At 39.6% G+C, this 21,774-nt stretch overlaps 1 protein-coding gene and 2 pseudogenes across 1 annotated transcript; all 3 read right to left on the reverse strand.

Annotated features, from left to right (window-relative positions):
* Positions 1-353: 353 nt before the first annotated feature.
* Positions 354-1,315, reverse strand: LOC129558140 (olfactory receptor 7A17-like). The gene has a single exon (XM_088839321.1). It carries the CDS (start codon positions 1,215-1,217, stop codon positions 354-356), a length of 864 nt encoding a protein of 287 aa, XP_088695447.1. The 5' UTR covers positions 1,218-1,315.
* Positions 1,316-12,611: 11,296 nt separating this feature from the next.
* On the reverse strand, positions 12,612-13,604 carry LOC129558139 (olfactory receptor-like protein OLF4; annotated as a pseudogene).
* A 6,812-nt stretch (positions 13,605-20,416) lies between these two features.
* On the reverse strand, positions 20,417-21,363 carry LOC129559271 (olfactory receptor 7A5-like; annotated as a pseudogene).
* Between the last annotated feature and the right edge of the window lie 411 nt (positions 21,364-21,774).

A 21,774-nucleotide genomic window follows, 5' to 3' on the forward strand; every position in this document is an offset into this window, starting at 1 on the left:
TGGTACATCTCATGACTGTTTCTTTTAGTCAGACAAAATGAAAAATAGTCAGTATGGCCTATTTTATTTTACAGGAAATAATTATTAAGTGATCCATGGAGACTCCTAAAATAAAAGTGTGTATTTTCAAATATTTCACCTCCAAGATTGGAAATGTAATTCCAAGAGTATGAACATGAAAAAAGGAAAAATCAAGGATATCAGATATATCATCAAATACATAAATTGCATAAAGTCAAAAGCAAAATAGAAATGCCAAAGAAAATAGAAGAGGCAATGCTCTACTTCCACAATTTGATCAAAGACTGACAACATTGAGCTCAGGTTTTGAGCTGAGGTCAAAATGCCCTATTTTATTTTACAGTCACCTTTTCAAAGAGACATTTTACAGTCACCTTTTCAAAGAGTATTTTCAGACCCCTCCTTAAGTCTTTATTTCTCAGGCTATAGATGAAGGGGTTCAGCATGGGTGTGATCACAGTGTACATCACTGAGGCTCTTGCACTTGAGTGTGAGCTGTGGGTAACAGCAGAGCTAAGGTACACGCCTAAACCTGTACAATAAAATAAGGAGACAACTGAGAGGTGAGATGCACAGGTGGAGAATGCTTTATACTTCCCCTGAGCTGATGACATTCCTTGTATGGAGGAAACTATCTTAGAATAAGAGTAAAAGATACCAGTGAGGGGACCACCCACCAGCAGCAGAGCTACAGAATACATCACCATGTTATTGAGAAGGGTGTCAGAACAGGCAAGTTGTATCATCTGATTGAGTTCACAGAAAAAGTGGGGGATTTCTAAGACTGTGCAGAAAGCCAGATGCAACACCATCAAGCTTTCTAACAAGGAATGCAGGACACTGATGACCCAGGACAGCAGCACCAACTGTTCACAGAGCTGGGGGTTCATAATGACCGTGTAGTGCAGGGGGTGGCAGATAGCCATGAAGCGATCATAGGCCATCATGGTCAGCAGTAAAATGTCTAGTACTACAAAAAGTGTGAAAAAATATACCTGTGTGATGCAGCCTTCAAATGTTATAACTTTGCTCTGGGTCTCGATACTCCATAGCATCTTTGGGATGGTGGTGGAGGTGAAGCAGATGTCTACAAAGGACAGGTTGGAGAGGAAGAAGTACATGGGGGTGTGGAGGTGGGGGTCTGCGATGGTGGCCAGGATGATGAGCAGGTTTCCAAACACAGTAATCAAGTACATGGTGAGGAAAGCCAAAATATGAGAGGCTGCAGTTCTGGTTCCTCTGAAAATCCCAGAAGATGAAATTCGGAAACACTCGTTAGGATTTTTGGTTCCATTTGGTGAAGGTGACTACCAGGAAAGGGACAAAGTAACAAGACTAATTTTCACACAAATGGGCAATATTCACAGGGTTGAATTGCTGTCTTTTATATTTTTCCATAAAGATATTAACTGCAAATTTTTGTTCACAGATTTTATGCACTTTGGGGAACCAGTTGAGTCATCTCTAATTAGCAAATTTGTGTAATTATCAGTGTTTTCACCAAAGTGTCATGTAATCAAGTTTTAATGAAAAATTCTTTCATGCATCTTAAAAATATAAATTGAATAGTGACAAAGTCTCAATCTTGTCATTGCAGTGAATGTAGGGTGCTGAAAACAAAAGCTCCTAAGATCCCAATTTGGTGACAGAAAGCCAACAAAAATTACATAGCGTGTCAGATGGTGGCAAGCGTTATGAAGCACAAAAAAGAGACATGATGTAGAAAGTCAAAAGGGAGTATGATTTTTCACGTATGTTTAGGTAAGATCGATGAACAAGGTGCTATTAGAACAGAGACCTCAAGGATGACAGAACTAGGGCCATGAGCATACCTGGGGCAGTGCATCTTGGCAAGGCAGCAGCTTATTTGAAGGTCCTTAGGAAGGTGCTCGTTTAAGATGTTCCAGTCCAGAAAAGGAGGCCAGTCTGGGACATCAGCAGGAGGGGGAGTGAGGAGAGATGGTATCAGAAGATGTTGAGGAACAAGGGGGTCTCCCTCCTGCCTCTGAAACATCAAGTCACAAGGGGTTCTTCATCCATGTTTTTTACCTTCTGCACTTTGTGAAACTCAATATTAATAAAGCTATATGAGTGACAATTAATGGAAAATCCAAAACCAAATCCTAAAGAAAAGGTTATGATAATTATAACTTATATCTCTAATTCAATTTCTTATAACAAGACATTGAAAGAGATAATACCACAGCAAATTGTTATAATATGAGATGGAAGCACTAAGTTAGAATTTCCTCTTACTTAGAAACATATGGATTCCAATATCCATGTGGAAGATATGGGTGACATTCATTCAAATGTAACAAAGAGACGTTTTCAAATGGAGGCTGAACATGACGCAACTTTTAGAATAGATTTAGAATGAAAGGACCATGAGGAATAAGAGATGTGGAAGTAGTTCAAAATATGCAAAAGTGTGATATATTTGCACAACACATGAAGAGGAACATTCCTTTTCATTTATGTTTAAGGCAAGGATTTGAAAGTGAAACATATTTGAGTGATGGCTCAATTCCATCAGTTAAAAAAATATTGGAGAGAGCATAAGATGACTGACACAGATTTTGCCACATAAAATTTTAATTTTTCAGAAATTCTGGAAAAATAATTGCATACATTATGACATATCTAAGGGCAAACAGCAATCTTGATAATAAAAATTCAATTCCTGGTTTGAAAGCATATAATAATTAAAAAAAAAAACAGCAGCAAAAATATGTTGAATTTCCTATATGAAAGCAAAGAACTTGACTGGTCAGTTTTTTTTTTGTTTTTTTGTTTTTTTTTAACTTCAGTTGATGCTACTTTGAATAGCATCAAAGATTTATTTAAAATGAAGCAGTAATGGGTTAATGATTCTACCAGATCAAACCAGTCAATCCCAAAGGAAATCAGTCCTGAATATTCATTGGAAAGATTGATGCTGAAGCTGGAGCTCCACTACTTTGGCCACCTGATGCGAAGAACTGACTCACTGGAAAAGACTCCTTTGCTGGGAAAGATTGAAGGCAAGAGAAGGGAATGACACATGATGAGATGGTTGGATGGCATCACCGACTGGATGGACATGAATCTGAGCAAGCTCTGGGAGTTGGTAATGGACAGGGATGCCTGGCATGCTGCAGCTCATGTGGTCACAAAGAGTCAGACACGACTGAGCAACTGAACTGAACTGAATGATTCAACACATATATTTAATATTATACGTAATGAAATAATTGCAGGGTAAGCTCATTGGCATACAATTTTGATATATATTTTTTTATTTTAATAATAAGAGAGTAGAGATACTGAAATGTATGCCTCATCAAGGGCTGTTTCAGGGGAAATATTTGCCAGCATTCTAGGTCTGGATCTTATTCATCATACTTAAATATGCTTCTGCTGGAGAAACATGCTACCTCACTGTACATCCCTCCAAAGCTAATACCCTATAACTCTACTTCAGTTAATGACAGATGTACTTAGACTTTAGGTTCTACTTTGACTGAAAGCACTTTGCATACCCCACTCCCTCTTCTAACTGGGCTTCTATGTCCATCATTTAATGGTCAACATTGATCCTTGCATTGTAAAGCTCAGCACTCACTTCTTTTTTCAGCATCATGAAATAATACATTAATTTATCAGTCAAGACAACAAACAAACTCAGTGTTCATGGCTCTGATTTAGTCTGCATTGGCTCTCATACGAACTCAGGTGAATGTTCTTGGCTGCCATTCACTTTGACCATATCTTGCAGTATTTACTGGGCTCCTGGACTCAGCTGGGTAGAGTTTCTAAGAGGAAAGTCTCAAATAGATGTCCCAACTCCTCTTGGATGGTTGATGATGGAAATAGAAACTCTCTACAGATAAGACAGTGGGATGGAGTCAAGTATTGTTCCTCCAACTAGAGTTCTGACTCTGCAAGCATCAACCATGCCCCAATCTAGTCCAAGGCTGCACAGGCAGAGGGACTGTAGCGCCGGAAATATTTATGGCTTTTTATGTCTGCTCATTAGCATGAGTCCTTTTTGTAACTACCACCTCTGATAACCGATTTCCCTGAGGGACACTGGTCTGGTCAGATAGGAAGTTTCCTGCTCATACTCTGTGTTTAGGATACAGAGTATATAGTTTTACAATTTCTGCACACCAAATTGTCTTCACCTGAATTTTTGAATGGAAGTGTATGCATTTATTCCAGAGGTGTGATAAATTTTAATTTTTTTAATGCAAGGACACATGAATCACAGCAAATAATATACATCTGAAAAAGTGAATTGGTATTTTCAAAGAAAAGTTATATTTTCAAATATTTAAAATCGAAACGACATAAAAGGTATTTAATAAATTAAAAGGTATTATTGTTGTTTCATTGTTAAGTCATTTCTGACTCTTTGCAACCTCATGGCCTTCAAGGTTCCTCTGTTCATGGGATTTCCTAGGCAAGAATACTGGAGTGGGTTACTTCTATATTGTAAATTATTTGTCCATTTATACCCATAATCTTGATAGGAATGTAAATTGGTGCAGCTATCATGTAAAAGAGTAGGGAGACTGCTCAAAAAATTAAACATAAAACTACCTTATGATCCAGCTATTCCAATTGGAGTTTTTATCCTAAAAATACAAAAACACAAATTTGAAAAGATATATGCAACCCTAAGTCCATCACACCATTATTTTCAATAGCCAAGTATGGAAACAACCTAAGTGCCCATCAATGAATCAATGGATGAAGAAGAAGGCATGTATGTATATAAAATGTAATGCTACACAGTTATACAAAAATGATGAAATCTTGAAGGAAGAAAATGAGAAGGCAGAGTAAGAGGATGTGGAGCCCACCTTGCCCACAAACACACCAAAAATAATCTACACGTGACAAAGGGTCGATGCATGTTATAGGATGCTCGGAGCTGGTGTGTGGGGGATGACCCAGAGGGAGGATAAAGGGAGGAGGGAGGTGGGAGCGGGGTTCAGGAGGGGGAACTTATGTACACCCAGGGCGAATTCATGTCAATGTATGACAAAACCAACCAATATAATATTGTAAAATAATTTGCCTCCAATAAAAAATAAATTAATTAATTTTAAAAAATTTAAAAAATAAAAAAAATAAATAAAATAGTAAAATTAAAAAAAATAGATAACTAATAAGGACAGGGAACTCTATTCAATACCCTGTAAAGGCTTACATGGGAAAAGACGCTAAAAAGAGCTGATATACCTACATATATTACAGATTCACTTCTCTGTACCCCTGAAACTAACCCAGCAATGTAAATCAATTATACCAGAGTAAAAAATTTTAAAAAGTAGTTGCATAAATAAAAACATGTGATAAAGGTCAACATCCATTCATGATATAACATTCCTCATCAAAGTGGGTATAGAGGGAACATATCTCAACAAATAATGGCATTTATGACATAAACACAAGCAACCTCATATTTTACAGTGAAAAGTTGAAAGCAATTCCTATAAATTTAGGAAGAAGAAAAGGATGTCTACTCTCTCTGCTTCCAATATTCACTCCTAACAATTCAAAATACTGACAACATTGTCCACAGAAATAGAACTAATATTCCTAAAATTCAGGGCATCCCTGGTGGCTCAGATGGTAAAGAATCAGCCTGCAATCACGATTGCAGACTGGTATTACAGGTTCATCAACCCCTGGGTCAGGAAGATTGTCTGGAGTAGGAAATGGCTACCCACTCCAGTATTCATGTCTAGGGAATCCCATGGCTAGAGGAGCCCTGGCAGGTTACAGTACATGGGGTTGCAAAGAGATGGACACACCTGAGGGACTAACACACATACATGCCTAAAATTCATATGGAACAACAAAAGAAACTGAATAGCCAAAGCAATTGCAAAAGGAAATCAACCAACCAACCAAATAACCCCCTTCCCCGCCATGACAACAAAGCTGGGCTTATCATTCTCCTAAACTTCAGACTATACTGCAAAGCTACAGTCATTAAAATGGCATGGTACAGACACAAACAATCAATGAAACAGAATAGAGAGCCAATAAATAAAACACACACTTATGGCAAATTAACCCATGAAAAAGAAGGAAAGAATAATAATAAAAGACAAAAAAAATAGTCTTTCACAAGTGGTGCTAGTAAAACTGGACAGCTATGTATAGAGAATTAGATTAAAATATTTCTCACACCATATGCAAAAATAAACACAAATAGATTAAAGACTTAAATGTAAGACTGGAAACAATAAAAATCATAGAAGATAATTAGGTAGACCTGTCTTTGAGCTAAATAATAGCAGTATTTTTTTGATCAGTCTTCTAAAACAAAGGAAATAAAAGCAAAAATAAACAAACGTGACCTAAGTAGACTTGAAAGCTTTTGCAAAGCACAGAAAGCCATTGAGAACTTATTAATACAACAATCAAAATAAACAAATGTGAAGGCAATTGTAAAAATCTGCTATTTCTTATTTTGGGCATTTACATCAATATTTGAGACAGCATTCATGCTCATTCTATTTTTCAAGTAACTTCAAAAAACTGTATTAACATGTGATCTTATTCAGTTTACTTTCCAGGAAACCAGGGAAAATTGTAATAAAATAAATACTTGTGGAGAAAAATGGGTAAGCCTGAATTACGAACTGGGCAAGAATTCAACCTCTCTTGTCAGTTTCCCTTTGATCATAATAATGGAAGAGATCTCTGATTACAAATATCTCACTTTTTTCTAAAGGTAGCCATAATAATAAAAGAAACAATGAATGTACATTTGAACATCATCCATTATAAATCCTCATTATAATCAGAAATCTCTTCCATTATTATGATCAAAGGGTAACTGACAAGAGAGGTTGAATTCTTGCCCAGTTTGTAATTCAGGCTTACCCAGAGCGATGGAAAGATGCATGAGTGGGAAGTACTGTACATTTTCAAGGGGAAACAGGAATATAATACAGCATGTCTCCTAGATATAATCGAGTTCCTTTCCAAGAGTGTATTCTTCAGTCCAATTTGTTCATAAGTCCAACAAAGTTGGCCTAGGTACCCAACTAACACAATCAGTTACATGGTACTATAGTCAGTTTCCCTGGAGAAATGGCAACCCATTCCAGTATTCTTGCCTGGGAAATCCCATGGAGAGAAGAACCTGGTAGTCTACAACCCACTGGGTCACAAAGAGTCGAACATGACTGAGCCACGGCCATCACTGTAATAAGTTTATACTACTTTTCACACAAATAATACATAAAAAACAAGTACAAAAAGAAAATGTTCATATCTTACTGTGTAGTGCCTTGAAAAGTACAGTGTAGAGTACAACAGCTGGCATATGGGGGTTGGCATTGAGTGAACAGACAAGAATTATTAACTGGAGGAGGGAGAGGTGATGGGAGATGGCAGAGATGAAGGATCACTAGCAGTAGGAGATGGAAGCTGAAATTTCACTCATGCCTGCTCCTGATGGCACAAGTTCTGGTTCCTTTCTGATTCCTTTGATCTACCCTCTTAAAAAAACTTCCTAATAGCTCCTGGGATACTCTGGTAGCTCAGTTGGTAAAAGATTCACCTGCCGTGCAAGAGCCTCTTGTTCAATTCCTGGGTCAGGAAGTTCCCTAGGAGACAGGATAGGCTACCCAATCCAATATTCTCTGCCTTCCCTGGTGGCTCAGATAGTAAAAAAAAAAAAAAAAATCCATCTGCAATGCAGGAGACCTGGGTTCGATCCCTGGGTTGGGAAGATCCCCTGGAGGAGGGCATGGTGACCCATTCCAGTATTCTTGCCTGGAGAATTCCATGAACACACTAGCCTGGTGGCTACAGTCCATGTGGTCGCAAGGAGTTGGACACGACTGAGAGACTAAGCCCTTGAAAAATCAATCTGCTGAAGTCCTGATGTAGCTTTATCTCCCATCAGAGATGACACAGCAGCACTGGACTGCATTCTGAACGGCTGCTGCACACTTCGTGTGCCATTCTGCAAGCAGGTCCTGTGCCTCATTTGTTCTTGCTGTTTGACTGCTCAGTCATGTCCAACTCTGTGAGACCCAATGGACTGCAGCATACCAGGCTTCCCCATCCATCACCACCTCCCAGTTTGCTCAGACTCATGCCTATTGAGTCAGTGATGCCATCGAACATCTCATCCTCTGTCTCCCCTTCTCCTGCCTCAATCTTTTCCAGCATCATGATATTTTCCAATGAGTTGACTCTTCTCATCAAGTGCCCTCTCAAATAAAGAACCCCCCCCCCCAGCTATTTCCTGTGTCCTGGATCTCTGCTGCTCTTCAGTTACATCTTCTTCCTCTTGTCTCTCTTATTAGTTTTTCTGGTTCTCCAATTCCTTCTTTTCACCCCACTCCACTGTGTCAGTATTTTTGTTTCCATCATTATCACTTGGTGCTTCTTAGCTGTACCAGCAATATCACCACAGCTTTTATGCTTGCTTCTGGACATCCCAGGCTGGAAATATAGAGTACTACTGTACTCTAAATAATACTCTACACACACACACACACACACACACACACACAATATGTCACCTAAAAGATCTTTTGGCCAAAAAGACCATGTGTATATATATACATATATCTCTCTACATGGACATCACCAGATGGTCAACACCGAAATCAGACTGATTATGTTCTTTGCAGCCAAAGATGGAGAATCTCTATACAGTCAGCAAAAACAAGACCGGGAACTGATTGTGGCTTAGATCATGAACTTCTTATTGCCAAATACAGACTTAAATTGAAGAAAGTAGGGAGAACCATTAGACCATTCAGGTATGACCTAAATCAAATCCCTTATGATTATACAGTGGAAGTGAGAAATAGACTTACGGGACTAGATCTGATAGATAGAGTGCCTGATGACCTATGGATGGAGATTCATGACATTGTACAGGAGACAGGGATCAAGCCCATCCCCATGGAAAAGAAATGCAAAAACTCCAAATGGCTGTCTGAGGAGGCCTTACAAATAGCTGTGAAAAGAAGAGAAGTGAAAAGCAAAGGAGAAAAGGAAAGACATAAGCAACTGAATGCAGAGTTCCAAAGAATAGCAAGGAGTGATAAGAAAGCCTTCCTCAGTGATCGATGCAAAGAAATAGGAGAAGACAACAGAATGGGAAAGACTAGGGATCTCTTCAAGAAAATTAGAGATACAAAGGGAACATTTCATGCGAAGATGGGCTCGATAAAGGACAGAAATGGTATAGACCTAACTGAAGCAGAAGATATTAAGAAGAGGTGGCAAGAATACACAGAAGAACTGCACACAAAAGATCTTCACGACCCAGATAATCACTATGGTGTGATGACTCACCTAGAGACAGACATCCTGGAATGTGAAGCCAAGTGGGCCTTAGAAAGCATCACTGCGAACAAAGCTAGTGGAGGTGATGTAATTCCAGTTGAGCTATTTCAAATCCTGAAAGATGATGCTGTGAAAGTGCTGCACTCAATATGCCAGCAAATTTGGAAAACTCAGCAGTGGCCATAGGACTGAAAAAAGTCAGTTTTCATCCGAATCCCAAAAAAAGGCAATGCCAAAAAAAGCTCAAACTACCGTATAGTTGCACTCATCTCACATGCTAGTAAAGTCATGCTCAAAATTCTCCAAGCCATGTTTCAGCAATACGTGAACCGTGAACTTCCAGATGGTCAAGCTGGTTTTAGAAAAGGCAAAGGAACCGGAGATCAAATTTCCATCATCCACTGGATCATGGAAAAAGCAAGAGAGTTTCAGAAAAACATCTATTCTGCTTTATTGACTATGTCAAAGCCTTTGACTGTGTGGATCACAATAAACTGTGGAAAATTCTGAAAGAAATGGGAATCCCAGACCACCTGACCTGCCTCATGAGAAACCTGTATGCAGGTCAGGAAGAAACAGTTAGAGCTGGACATGAACAACAGACTGGTTCCAAATAGGAAAAGGAGTACGTCAAGGCTGTATATTGTCATCTTGCTTATTTAACTTTTATGCAGAGTACATCATGAGGAACACTGGGCTGGAAGAAGCACAAGCTGGAATCAAGATTGCTGAGAAATATCAATAACCTCAGATATGCAGAAAGTAAAGAAGAACTAAAAAGCCTCTTGATGAAAGTGAAAGAGGAGAGTGAAAAAGTTGGCTTAAAGCTCAATATTCAGAAAACTAAGATTATTGCATCTGTTCCCATCAGTTCATGGGAAATAGATAGGGAAACAGTGTCAGACTTTATATTTTTGCGCTCCAAAATCACTGCAGAGTGTGATTGCAGCCAAGAAATTAAAAGACGCTTACTCCTTAAAAGGAAAGTTATGACCAACCTAGACAGCATATTAAAAAAGCAGAGACATTACTTTGCCAACAAAGGTCCGTCTAGTCAAGACTATGGTTTTTCCAGTGGTCATGTATGGATGTGAGAATTGTACTGTGAAGAAAGCTGAGCGCCGACGAATTGATGCTTTTGAACTGTGGTTTTGGAGAATATCGGGGACCTGCCTCGATATGGACCCACAGTATCCTCGGGATGAACGGCGTCAGCGTCAGCGAGAGAGAGAGAGAGAGAGAGACAGGGGCTGATGATTCCTTGGTTTATGCTGGAAACCAATAAAACCCCAGCACGGGGTTTGCTCTGTTTACGTAGGCCGCAGGGGCCCTCTGGAAACACTGGAGGCACCCCACCAGGGCACCCCCTCGAGTGGGTCTTAGAAGCCCAGGCAGATAAGTAAACTCAGAGGGCCCAGGGCTCCAAGGATCTCAACCAGAAAAAGGAGAATAGAGAAAAGGATGGAAAAAGAGAAAGAACGGCAGGGGGAGACCAAGCTTCAGTGAGCAAGGCCCAAAACTTTATTTTCCAGTGCTGCTTTTATACCCTAAGTTGTGCACATAAAAAATAGAGAAAGGGAGGTAGAGTTACTCCAAAATCACGGGGGGTCAGCAGTCTTGACCCTTATCAGGATCAGGGCTTATTTTTGTATGTCTTGTGATATACAAAAGTTTTAGGTGGTTTACATCATCTTCTGGTCAGGAGGCCTGCTAACAGTTTATGGCCCTCTCTTCTAACAAAGGTTAGTTAGCTAGAAAAAGGCTTATATTCTTTCAAGGTGATATTCCTAAACTCAGGTGCTATTCTCCAAAGACACATGACAAAGTTACATGCCTATAAGGCAAGGGTGTAGTGAGCTACAAGAAAGGAATTTATTAACCTAAGATCTGATGTGGTTAAATCAAAGGCTACTACTTATTTTCTCTATATGTGATTAATATATTTCCAAGGATACAATAGAAAATATGGAAACTTTGCAGCAAGCATTGATTCAACAATGAAATCTTTTTTAGTACTATTCTATTGATTTTAACTTCAACAAATTCCTGTATTAGGCTTTCTGTCCTTGCATGGCTGGGAGGCTGTAAACAGTCACATTGGTAGTTGTAAGAGCCTGGACAAACTTGTCAGGCAAGTTAGAAAGCGATCAGAGGGGCTTGGATTGGAACACTCCTTTTAAGCCAAGGAGAACTTTTAAACTACAGCTCTGAATTAATGTTTTCAGAGAAAGGTGGTTGGGGGGAAGCCCCCGTAAGTATTAGAGGACTTGGTAAGAGGCGTAAGATAGTAAGGCAGTCAGATTCCGGTTTTCTTTGGGGTAGATGCTCAGGTAAGTCCAGGGGGTTCCTCGAGTCCTGATTAGCCTTTGCCTGTCAGGCCTCTTCCCCAATTGACCTTTGCCATGGGTAGGATTTCCCTCACTGGCTCCCAGCAGAAGACTCTTGAGAGTCCCTTGGACTGCAAGGCGATCCAACAAGTCCATCCTGAAGGAGATCAGTCCTGGGTGTTCATTGAAAGGACTGATGCTGAGGCTGAAACTCCAGTATGCTAGCCACCACATGAGAATAGTTGACTCATTGGAAAAGACCTTGATGCTGGGAGGGAATGGGGGCAGGAGGAGAAGGGGACGACAGAGGATGAGATATCTGGATGGCATCACCGACTCGATGCATATGAGTTTGGGTGAACTCCAGGAACTGGTGATGGACAGGGAGGCCTGGCATGCTGCGATTCATGGGGTGGCAAAGAGTCGGATACGACTGAGTGACTGAACTGAACTGATATATGTAGAGATATACACACAAGTTGACACCTGAACAAGAGATTTAAGGGTTCTGACTCTTCATGGTCAGAAATCCTCCTGTAACCTGACAGTTATTTTTCTATATCACTGACACAACCAACTGTAATAAGAATAATATAAATTCTCCTGGTTGTTAAGTGTATTTTTAAATGATTAATGCAACTCATAACTATTACTTCAGGGAAATAGAAGAAAAATTGCTTGGAATGACATGTGTCATTTAAGAAGCAGTTATTGTTAATAAATCTATGATGCCCCATCAAATAATAGAATCTCCAAACGTTTTGACCCAAAGGTAGGAAAATTTTGAAGTAGGAAAAAATAAAAACTGCCTATACGTAATACTAAGGAAAAAACTTAATAAGGAGAGTTCCTAAAATTGCATAAAGATGCTGAATCCAAAGATGAAAAGAAAAATGGAAATCCCAGGAAACAAATAGTAGAAAATTTTATTTCACAATGATCAAAGTATCACAGTTTCTTGTTCTGAGGCTTTGAGTTATGCAGTCCAGGGGATTGGGATATTGGACCTTTTAACCTTGGCATAAAGTAGAATCTCTTTGGAGCCCCTTGTATATCTTGATTTCTCAGACTGTAGATGAAGGGGTTGAGCATGGGTGTGACCACAGTGTACATCACCGAAGCAATTGTACTTGAATGTGAGCTGTGGGTAGCAGCAGAGCTAAGGTAAACTCCTAAGGCTGTAAATAAAATAGGAAGACAACCAAGAGGTGGGACACACAGGTAGAAAATGCTTTATATTTCCCTTGAGCTGATGTGATTTTGCATATCCAGGGAACTATTTTAGGGTAAGAGTAAAGGACACCAGCAAAAGGACCAACACCCATCAGGACAACTGCAAAATACATCACTATGTTATAAAGAAAGTTGTCAGAACTGGCAAGTTGTACCATCTCACTGAGTTCACAAAAAAAAAAGTGGGGGATTTGCATTTCTGGACAGAAGGACAATCGCAGCACCATTAAGCTGTGTAGCAAGGAATACAAGGCAATCAGCACCCAGGATATCAGAACCAGGAATACACAGAGGCAAGGGCTCATGACTACTGTGTAGTGCAAAGGGTGGCAGATGGCCACGTACCGACCATAGGCCATCACACTCAGGAGAATGTCATCTAATTCTGCAAAGAGAATGTAAAAATACATCTGGGCAATGCAGCCTTCATAGGTGATGACTTTGCTCTGTGTCTGGATGTTCTACAGTATCTTTGGGATGGTGGTGGAGGTGAAACAGACGTTTACAAAGGACAGGTTGGAGAGGAAGAAGTACATGGGGGTGTGGAGGTGGGAGTCCTAGCTGACAGCCAGGATGATGAGCAGGTTTCCAAACACAGTGATCAGGTACATGGAGAGAAAAAGCCCAAATATGAGGGACTGTAGTTCTGCTTCCTTTGAAAGTCCCAGAAGAAGAAATCCTGATTTGTGTAATGTTACTTGGTTCCATGGGGTGGAGGTGACTACCAGGAAAAAGAAAAATAATGACAATTTTCACTCATACTAATTCACATAGCTGAAATACTGTAATTTCTATTTAGCCTTCAAGAAGTTGATGTTAATATTTTATTTGCAGATAAGTTCTCCTATAGAGTATGTGTGTATGTTGAGCCGCTTCATTTGTGTCCCACTCTGTGCAGCCCCAAGGACCGTCACACCCCAGCCTCCGCTGTCTATGGGATTTCCCAAGAAAGAATTCTGGTGTGGGTTGCCATGCCCTCCTCCAACGGTTATTTCCAACACAGGGATTGATCCTGCATCTCTTGAATAGGTGTTGCATTGCAGGCAGATTCTAAACTACTGAGTCACTGTGAAAGTCCCTTGAAGCTATACTTCATTTCATTTCTGACTAGGAATTTCTGTCCCATTCTCATCACATTTGCTAAGATGTCATATATTCTAGAGTTTTAATGTGACATTCCTTCATTCTTTTGAGAAATACATATCTAGTGCTAACCATGTTCCAAGAACATGGAGACAAGAAGTAGAAATGCTGAAAAGCAAACCTCTAGCAACCCAAGGATAGTGAATGAGGTTATGCTAATAAAATATGTCAGAATATGTGATAGATGCTATGATAAAACAAAGCCAGGTATAAAAGAGAGTGGTAGGAGGTGTTATTTTGTCCTGAGTGTTCAGGAAAGTCCAGGAAACTAGGTGATGTTTGAACAGATTCCTAGAGAAAGAGACAAGGAGCTAGAGTGATGTCAGAAGTGTGTGCCTGGAAGAGGAAGTTGCCACTGCTAAGGACCTCAGGAAGATGCTGTCCCACATGTTCAATAGCAAACAAGGAAGCCAGTGGGGCAGAGGGAAAAGCAGGAGGGGAGTGATTAGAGATGGTGTCAGGGATGCTGAGGAACAAGGTGGCCTTCCTGCTACAGCTGAACCTTCAGTCCACAGAGAACCCCTCCTTCCATGTGTTTCCTTGCACATTTTCAATTTAGCTAAAAAATCATTCTATGAATTATATCAGATTTGTCTCTTAGTTCAATCTGTTGCGCTGATCTTTGTATCTAAGTCATTTAGCGTATGGGTCCAGGTGCATCTGCTGTTAAGAACTGTTCTCCCTTTCAAGACAAAAGTGCAGACACACACACACACACACACACACCACGTTCTGTGTTGTGTCACCATCATACATTGGTCACCCAGATTCACCCTCTTTAGGCTGTGAGTGGTTACAGCTTAGCGGGTCAGGTCTAATAATTATTCTCCAAAAGAATATATAATTTTTACTGTGAAATTCCAGTTTATAAAATTCTCATGGAACAATAAATGTGGGGTTCATTTTCGGTATAGTCAATTTCTGCTTGATATTTAGTGAAGAATAAAATTTGTGAGAGTGAAAGAAACAGAGAAAAATGAAATGGATATATGGACATTAAAGAAAAATAATATCCAATACACTCAGTGACCCCTGAGACAATGCAATAAAAAAGGTTTCCTTGCTTCATTAACATTCCAACTCCAGTGACATCTCCTTGATATCTGATAAAATAATAAAGAAAAATATCTTTTGTCCAAGAACATTAAAAAATGATATGACATGGAACATCTTACAGCTTGAATATCCCAAGAGGAAAAGAAAAAATTGGAATATAAGCTACCAATTCAATATCAGAAATAGACAAAATACAACAGAAGTTGGATATGTTTTATATGAAGCATATAAAGCTGTAGAAGATTTCTTTTTCTTAAGGGCTTCCCTTATTTGTTTCCTCTTGTTCATAAATAAGATCCTTATAATTATTTTCTACTTGTACTGGAAGCATTTTGATCCTCCTATTCCTTCTAAAGGGATTTTCTTGGTGGCTCAGAAAATAAAGAATCTGCTTGTCAATGCAGGACACATAGGTTCAATCCCTGGTTGAGAAGATCCCCTGGAGAAGGAAATGGAAGCTCACTCCATCATTCTTGCCTGGGAAATCCTATGGACAGAGGACCGGGTGGATTACAGCCCATGGGGACACAAGAGTTGGAGCAAATCAGCGACTAAACCACTAACATCATTCCTTTTGAGCTTCTATGATTACCATTTAATTGTCAAGATTGACACTTGGATTTTCAAGTGCAATGTTCACTTTATTTTTAGACCATAAATAAGCGCATTATATTAAGAAAACCAGAAAACAACCACAATGACCTCTGGCCTCTTGCTATGCAAGATTGGTCCTCTGGTGACCTCAAGTACACATTCAGGGCTTCCATCATCACTGACCCTCTCCCAGGGTCTGTGGAGTTCTCAGACTCACCTGCCTGCAGATTGAGAGAGAAGGCTTTCCCTGTAGAAGTCAAAATTCCTCCCTAAATGATTACTGATGCAGACAGAAATTTTGTCCCCAAATAAGAAAACAGGAAGTGATAAAAATCCAGCATTGGTTCCCAGACAGATGTAGAACTTCAAAAGCAAGAAACAGGTCCTCCCCAACCAAAGTGGCAGAGGCTGAGGGACTGCTGAAGAGGAGATATTTGGAGCTTCCTGTGTCAGCTCATTATACATGTTTCCTCTGGTTACTCCATCCTCTAAATACATGATTTCCCATGGGGACACTTTTCTGGACAGAATGGATTTTTTCCCCTGCTAATTCTCTGTTTCTAAGACACTGCGTTATAAGTTAGGTGAATTCATTTTTTATTACTCCTTCCTCTTAATTCTCTTGATTCTAAATCCTTAAGGTTCTCGGCATGTCATCACATCTCTGAGTATAAAATTTTCTTTAAACAGTAACACTGAGGATTTGTCTTGATTAGTTCCCTTGGGTCTTTAACGCTTTGATTTGGGGCAGAGACAGAAACACTGAATCTCTAAACATTACTGTTCTCCTCGCTGCTTTAGTATAAAACCTTGGTCAATATACTCCTTGGATGCATGATAGTTTCTCCAAGTCAATTGGAAATTTCCCAGTTATATCAGAAGTTAAACTATACTTTATCCCCTCACTACTAAATGTTTGCACTTATAAGAGAGATATTTATATGTTGATATGCACCTTGAACTATCTTAGCGTATTATATGTGTGTGCGTGCTGTGCTCAGTCACATCTGAGTCTTTGTGACCCCATGGCCTGTAGCCCGCCAGGCTTCCTCTGTCCGTAGGGTTTGCCAATCAAAAAAACTGGAGTGGGTTGCCTTTCCATTCCCCTGGGATCTTTCCAATGCAGAGGTCAAACCCACATGTTCTGCATTGCAGGCAGATCCACCAGGTGAATCTGGCAGTAAAGTATCTGCCTGCATACAGGAGATGCAGTATATATATATATATATATATATATATATATATATTGTGTGTGTGTGAGTTAGTGAGTTTCCAAGCATCAACCTGAGATGAGTGGATACTTGGGAACCAGGCTGTGAATCACAGCAGAGGCTCAGACATGAAGCAATGTCTAAGCAGGGCCACGACCTCTATTACTGGAGCTTACATGGGCTTCACATCAGAAGCAACCCCAATCACTGACTACAGCTGTGTGCCACAGCCCACCCCCTATCCATATCAGAAGTCCATGCAAGTCCCTGCTCCCTGGATTTAAAGCCCATACCACAATAAGAACAGCAGCCCTACTGTTGTGACAAAAGAGCTTCAGACCCAGAGATGCTTCTGAGCAGGGGAGGGCCAACTGTTGGTGGTATTTACAGAGACAGTTCATCAGAGGTAGTCTGCATCTCAAGCTCTGCCTAGGTCAATAGGTCCATGCCCCATCATATGTTCAGGGCCTCACCTAAGCACTTCTTGCTCCAGCACTGCTCCCCTCTGGGTCGACCAAGCTGGTGCAGGAATGGGGAAGCACACTCTTAGGGGGAACAAAGTCAGCTCATACCTGACCCTCAGAGCTTCTGATCTAGCAACTTGGGAGCTGCCTCTCTCCCATTAGGCCAGTATTGGCCACAAATCAAAGAGGAAGCCATAACTCATACCTGATTCAAGCCCTAAAAACATGCCTGAAAAGCAGCTAATGAAAGAGAAATAAACAGTTTACTAGATTTGGAATCTATGCATTAGTAAAGATGACATAAAACTCCATTTACTCAAGCTAAAATGATTCAAAGAATCTTCCAAAAGAAGTTTTATTTCCAGTATTCACCCTGTGCATTTTGTTAATAAGTAGAAGACCATAAAATATTTAATTCTCTGAAAAAAAGGACTGATGAAACAATGATCATTTTAACAGGGAACTATAAAATAAAAACTAGTTAGAACTGAACCTACAATAAAGGAAACGACCAACAACTAGAAGTAATTAATGTATACCGGGTAATACAGAAGAATGCATAGATAACTGAAATATAAAATCATGGAAATGACTCAGAAAAGAAAAAACCAAATTAAAAATGAGACTATTTAGAGGGATGTTTGACTACATTAAGAACACCAACACTGGCATAACTGGAGTGTCCAGAAAGAAAAGACAGAAGGAGAGATAGTCAAAAGGTATTTGAAAAAGTTATGGCTGAAAACCTTCTCAAAGATGAATAAAAAACCAGATTCAGGTACCAGAAGATAACAGTGTCCCCGAAAAATGACAGCAACAAGAACAACAAGATCCATCCATGAAAACTGCAATATTAAAGATATGGGTTTCTAAAGGAAGCAAAAGACAGCAGCATTATATAAAAATGTGCCCTATAAGTCTATCAAATGATTCCCCCCCCTTTTTTTTGTAGAAACATTACATGTCAGATGGGAGAAATCTGATATATTTAAAATGATGAGTGGGAAAAACCTGCAAACTAAGGCATACTACCTAGCAAGACTATCATTTAGAATTGAAGGAGAGATAAGAAATTTTTCAGACAAGCAAAGACTGTAACAATTTATCACTTCTAAGCCTACTCAACAAAGAATGATGTAGAATCTTCTCTAAGGAAAGAAAAATGTATAATAAGTGGGAAGAAACTGTATGAAAGGCAAAATCCCACTAGTAAATGTAAACGTGTAGAAGGGCTGAGAATCAAATCACTCAAGCTAGAAGGAAAATTTAATAGACAAAAAGAATTTCTAAAGTCAAGAATAGCTACAATAAGAATTAAAGGGATCAATAGTGAGGTGTTAAACATGACAAGAAACACAAATGAGCTCAGGAAGTGAAAATGTAGTGAATACTTGAAAGTGCAGGAACTTAAAAGACAGCCTGTTTTAAAAAGAAAATACAGCTTTAGGTCATCATTGTTTAACATGCATCAAAAAAGTGCACTAGAGACACAAAAACTAGAGAGAAAGAAACACAAGCATTATTACCTTGTTGTCTAGTCGCTCAGTCGTGTCTGACTTGTTGCTACCCATAGACTGAAGCACACTAGGCTTCCCTGTCCTTCAACATCTCTTGGAGCTTGCTCAAAACATACCACTACATAAAACGTCAAACCTAAAGAAACACACAGAAGGAAAAAATAAGAAATACAAAAGGAAGAAGAAAGAACACACTGGCAATAAGCAATACCTATGGATAATCTCTATCAGTGTCAGCAAACTAAATGTTCTAATAAAAAGACATGATTCTTAAGAAATTTTTCATAAATCTATGATACCCCACCAAAGAAATGAAATTTCCAAATATTTTTTTCTTCAAAGGTATGTAAGTTGTGGAGTAGGAAAAAGTAAAAATTGCCTGTGTATAACACTGAGTGAACTCTGGGAGTTGGTGATGGACACGGAGGCCTGGTGTGCTGTGATTCATGGGGTCGCAAAGATTCAGACACGACTGAGTAACTGAAGTGAACTGAAAGAAAGTGCCAAGATTGTATAAATATGCTGAATCCAAAGAAGGAAAGAAAAATGGAAATTCTAGAAAATTTAAAAAAAACGCATGGCAAATAGAAGGGGAAAAGGTGGAAGCAGTGATAGATTTCCAGGTCTTGGGCTCCAAAATCACTGTGGACGATGACTGCAGCCATGGAATCAGAAGATGATTGCTTCTTGGCAGGAAACCAATGTAAACCTAGACAGTGTGTTGAAAAGCAGAAACATTATTACTCTGCCAACAAAGGGCCTTATATGCAAGGCTATGGTCTTCCCAGTGGTCACATACGGTTGTGAGAACTGGGTCGTAGAGAAGGCAGAGTGTGGAATAATTGATACCTTTGAACTATGCTGCTTGAGAAAACTCCTGATAGTCCCTTGGACAACAAGGAGATCAAACCAGTCAGTCTTAAGGAAGATCAACCTTGAATATTCACTGAAAGGACTGATGCAGAAGCTGAAGTTCCAGTATTTTGGTCACCTGATACAAACAGGTGACTCACTGGAAAAGTCCCTGCTGCTGGGAAAGATCAAGGACACAAGGAGAAGAGGACATCAGAGGATGAGATTGCTGGATGGCATCACCAATGCAAGAACATGAACTTCCGCAAACTCTAGGAGATGGTGAGGGACAGGCAGGCCAGCCATGCTGGAATCTGTGGGGTCACAAAGAGGTGGGCACACCTGGGTAACTGATAAACAACAGACTAAACGCTCTAATGAAAAGATATAACTCCTAATAAATTCTTCATAATTCTATGATACTCCATCAAAGAAAGGGAATTTCCAAACATTTTTGATGCAAAGAGATGAAAATGGTGGGTAGAAAAAGATAAAAACTGTCTACGTGTAAGACTGAGAATAAAGCATAATAAGAGGGTTCCTAAAATTCTATAAAGATACTGAATTTAAAGAAGGAAAAAAACATGAAGTCCCAAAAAATAAATGCAAGGAGTAAATTTTATTTCACAACGATCAAAGAACAATTTCTGGTTTTGATACTTTGAGTTATGCAATCCAGAGCACTAGTGTAATTGGTCTTTTATACTTGGCATCAAATACAATCTCTTTAGACCCTCTTTTATATCTCGGTTTCTCAGACTGTAGATGAAAGGGTTCAGCATGGGTGTGACCACAGTGTACATCACCGAGGCCATTGTACTTGAATGTGAGCTGTGGGTAGCAGCAGAGCTAAGGAACACTCCTAGGACTGTAAAATAAAATAGGGAGACAACAAAGAGGTGAGATGCACAGGTGGAAAATGCTTTATACTTCCCCTGGGCTGATGAGATTTTACATATGCAGGAAACTATTTTACAGTAAGAGTAAAGGATACCAGCAAAAGGACCACCACTCATCAGGACAGCTGCAAAATACATCACTATGTTATTAAGAAAGTTGTCAGAACTGGCAAGTTGTACCACCTGACTGAGTTCAGAAAAAAAGTGGAGGATTCTCACAAGTGGACAGAAGGACAATCGCAGCACCATTAAACTGTGTAGCAAGGAATATAAGGCAATCAGCACCCAGGATATCAGAACCAGCAGTCCACAGAGCCGGGGGCTCATGATGACCATGTAGTGCAGTGGGTAGCAGATGGCCACGTACCAATCATAGGCCACCACACTCAGGAGAATGTCATCTAATCCTGCAAAGAGAATGTAAAAATACACCTGGGTGATGCAGCCTTCATAGGTGATACCTTTGCTCTGTGTCTGGATGTTCCACAGCATCTTTGGGATGGTGGTAGAAGTGAAGCAGATGTCTACAAAGGACAAGTTGGAGAGGAAGAAGTACATGGGGTGTGGAGGTGGTAATCTGAGCTGATGGCCAGGATGATGAGCAGGTTTCCAAGCACAGTGATTAGGTACATGCAGAGGAAGAGCACAAACATGAGAGCCTGCAGTTCTTGTTCTTTTGAAAGTCCCAGAAGAAGAAATTCTGAAACTCATGTATTATTTCCTGATTCCATGGGGTGGAGGTGCCTACCAGGAAAAAGGAAAATACCATGACTAGTTTGCACACAAACTGGCAAAATCTCATAGCTGAAATACTGCAATTTCTATTTAGCCCTGAAGATCTTAATACCTTATTTATAGAAAAGTTCCTTTCCAAAGTATACTCCATTTCATCTCCGACAGAGAATTTTTGTCCCATTCTCATCACATTGGCAAAGAGCTCGTATATTCTAGAGTTCTAATGAGGTATTTCTTCATTTATCTGAGAAACGCATATTTAGTGCTGACCCTGTAGAAAGTGCTGAAAAATAAGCCTCTCACAATGCAAGGATGGTGATTAAGGATATTCAAATAAAATGTGATAGAATATGTCAGAATGTCACACGTGCTATGAAAAAACAAACCCAGGTATAAAGGAGAGAGTG

Source organism: Moschus berezovskii, chromosome 8 (genome assembly GCF_049115385.1).
Source record: "Moschus berezovskii isolate FMDL1 chromosome 8, NW_MosBer_1.0, whole genome shotgun sequence".
Lineage (NCBI taxonomy): Eukaryota > Metazoa > Chordata > Mammalia > Artiodactyla > Moschidae > Moschus > Moschus berezovskii.